This window comes from Sesamum indicum, linkage group LG11, assembly GCF_000512975.1.
Source record: "Sesamum indicum cultivar Zhongzhi No. 13 linkage group LG11, S_indicum_v1.0, whole genome shotgun sequence".
Lineage (NCBI taxonomy): Eukaryota > Viridiplantae > Streptophyta > Magnoliopsida > Lamiales > Pedaliaceae > Sesamum > Sesamum indicum.
The window spans coordinates 9,193,412-9,196,363 of record NC_026155.1 but is presented as its reverse complement, the minus strand read 5'-3'; the positions used below and the strand labels follow the sequence as shown (position 1 = coordinate 9,196,363).

At 35.8% G+C, this 2,952-nt stretch overlaps 1 protein-coding gene across 1 annotated transcript in view; it reads left to right on the top strand.

Moving 5' to 3' along the window:
• The window catches only part of LOC105173681, a 14,794-nt gene that overhangs the window by 10,471 nt on the left and 1,371 nt on the right, over positions 1–2,952 (top strand). The window contains exons 10-11 of the mRNA XM_011095529.2: positions 1–31; positions 2,465–2,524. The exon at positions 1–31 is cut by the window's left edge and continues 53 nt beyond it. Of these exons, the coding sequence (XP_011093831.1) occupies positions 1–31; positions 2,465–2,524 (91 nt within the window). The remainder of the gene's footprint in view (positions 32–2,464; positions 2,525–2,952) is intronic.

Sequence of the window (2,952 nt, the reverse complement as noted above, 5' to 3'; positions counted from 1 at the left end):
TGAGAGATCTGATGATGGGAGCACACCTCAGGTAATCATCCTCCTTGCTAAATATAATTGTGTGTGACAAGTTCTTGGCACCTTCTGGGCTGAATGAAGAGAATGTTGATTCTGTTATGTGCATTTGCGCTGTATGGTATATAAGAGAATAAAGTTTGGCAAATACTCGGGGTTTCTAATTATATCGAATATCTTAGTGAAATTTCATAAGAAATTAAAGATTTAATCAAGTGAATATATGAATATTTCTACAACGGGCTTTTAGTTGTATCTGATCCTATGCCAGGCAGTCTGAATACAAATGATTGGGTTTTGATACTTAACGCAGTTTCCCTTGACTGGCCATTATGTTTTGATAATAGTACTCTAACTAAATATTCCCGGCTGAGACTTATGATTGGAACACCGAGTCAGAGACTACTGGAGCAGCGGGCCTGGGTGCTGGCCCCGCCCTCAATCTTCTTTTAGAATTACATAATCCTGCCAGTGAGCTTTACATAGAAGCAACCAGACTCCTGTTGTCATGGTTCTATGGCTCTCAGGTTGGATGGTTGCACGTTTAAAATGTGTGCAGCCTCTTTGAAGGCCTATGCTGGCGATAAGGTGAAACCTGCAAACTCGTGCCTCTGTCTCTCACTAGGAGCGGTTACCCTCGTAGCATCCCATCTTCCGATGAGAAGGGTTGCTATAAGTGGTGTGATGAGATCTGTATTTCAACTTGGTTGATCATCCAGAAAGATATCCAAAAGGCTGAATGGGTGGCAATTTTTGTCCAACACGAATTGATTTTTGCAATTTATTTGTGTTATTTTAAGAAATTTTAGTTATTTTTCGGCCAATTTGGCCGCAAAATTGCATGTGAATTGCACATGGCCCAATTAAATTAGGGATTCTAGCTGGAAAATGACTAAAATTGCCAAAATTTTTAAAGTTACAAGACTAAATTGCAAAAATCAATCCGTGTCGGACCAAAAACGCCACCGCCAAAGTTACAATACTAAAATTGCATTTTTCCCACTAATGAGTATTTTATGTTAATTGCACTTGATTTAGTAATTTTATTAAAATTTTAGAGCTTTTTAGCATCCTATATAGGCATATCCATAATTGGATGGGTTCATGCTGATTGATAATATCTACCAATACATATTATTCTCCGAGTATATATGTATTGCCAATGATATGAAATGATATTGTCGAGATATGATTGGTTGTATTGGGATGTCATCAGTGACATAACATCATATTATCACGAATACTATATACATTAATGAAATTTAGACTTCTTTTTAAACTCTTAGTGATATGATTTCCTTAATGCATTATTACATGTACAACGAATACTCTCTGATTTCATTTGCTAATTAAAGAACAATGTTTCATTAATTTTATTCTAAAACTTCTTCATATGTGCTAATTCATGGGGAAAATGCAATTTTTTTAATCTTGTAACTTAGGGGGGCGGCATTTTTGTCCCCTGAGAATTGAATTTCGCAATTTAGTGCTGTAATTCCGCCGAATCCCCAATTTAATTAGGTCATGTGCAAGTCACATGCAATTTTCTGGCCAATTTAAACAAAGAAAAAGACTAATTTGCCAGAATTTTTAAAGTTACATGACTAGATGACTAAATTGCAAAAATCAATTCATCCAACATAAAATATAACCCCCTGCCCCCAAAAGTTTCTGGACTAAAAAATTGCATTTTCCCAATTACTCAGATATGCTGAGTTCTTTTTATTGCCACTTCAAATATTATTGTTGTTCATACATAATATATGATTGTCAAGTTAAAAATTAGAAGAAATAGAATCACATAAAGGAACATCCTAAAGCAGCCACATTAGGTGTTAAATTTTCAACTTTCGTCTTATAAACAGCCTCCCAACCCTGAAGGCCAGGTTTTGGTTATGTGGCATCTCTCAAAAGGTTTATTGTTTCATTATGCCGAACAAATTACTGCATTTAATTCTTTTTTGCAATTAGATCAGGTCCCATTGGTGTTTACAAAATTGGTGAGCGTGAAGTTTGGAGAATAGATTAGCTTTTATTTGGTTATCTCAAATGTTGGGTTCCATGCGTAAAGGAGACTAGTTGCTTCAAGATTTTTTATAACTCGTGGATCTATTTTGTTTTTCTGCATAGTTGGGAATAGTGATGTTTGTTACTTTCACAAAGGTATTGTTGGATAGCCTTCCCTTTTAATATTTGAACTCTTGAAATCTCAAAGTCGTTGATGACTGGACTTTGAGCCATTGATAGGATAGATACACAAGCATCCGTTTCCCTCTTTGCTGTTTTACTGATGATGCTTCTGTGTATCCAAGAAGATATATATTATGCAAAACATTACTGATGATGTTTCTGTTTATGCCATCATTCTCTGTTTTGCGTCCTTTGAGCCATGGGCTTTTTTGACACAGATTTGAAAAATAAATAATAGTAGATTTGTTTGATCTTCTAGGTTGATCTTGCACATTTGTTAGCGGCTCGTGACCAAGAATTACGCACACTTTCAGCAGAGGTGATACCTGCTCTCTTATTCCTGTCAGGTGGTGTTTAAAGTGTCGTTTTCTTCTGACTAATGCATGCAAAGGTTTTCAACTTTTGAACTATTTCGTGCTATGTTGTTCCACGTTTCCTAATGTTTCTATGTATATATGTCTAGCCTATGTCCGTCTTGATGGCAAGTGTTGGATTGTTATTTGTGTCGCTTATAAAGTAAGCTAATTCTGTTGGTGGGCCTTTCTGAAATGATTTTTATGGAAGTCCTGGCGATTGTTTCTTGTCATGTTTTTCTAAGTTGTCCCCATAAATACCAACTGGTTTTTCAGATTTCCAGACTATTTGTTTGTGTAGAAAAATTCCCCTGGATAAGCCTGATTTATTTTTTCTAGCTGGCCTCAAAGTATCATGATCAATTCAGTTTTGTGTTGATGGAGGTTGATGAAC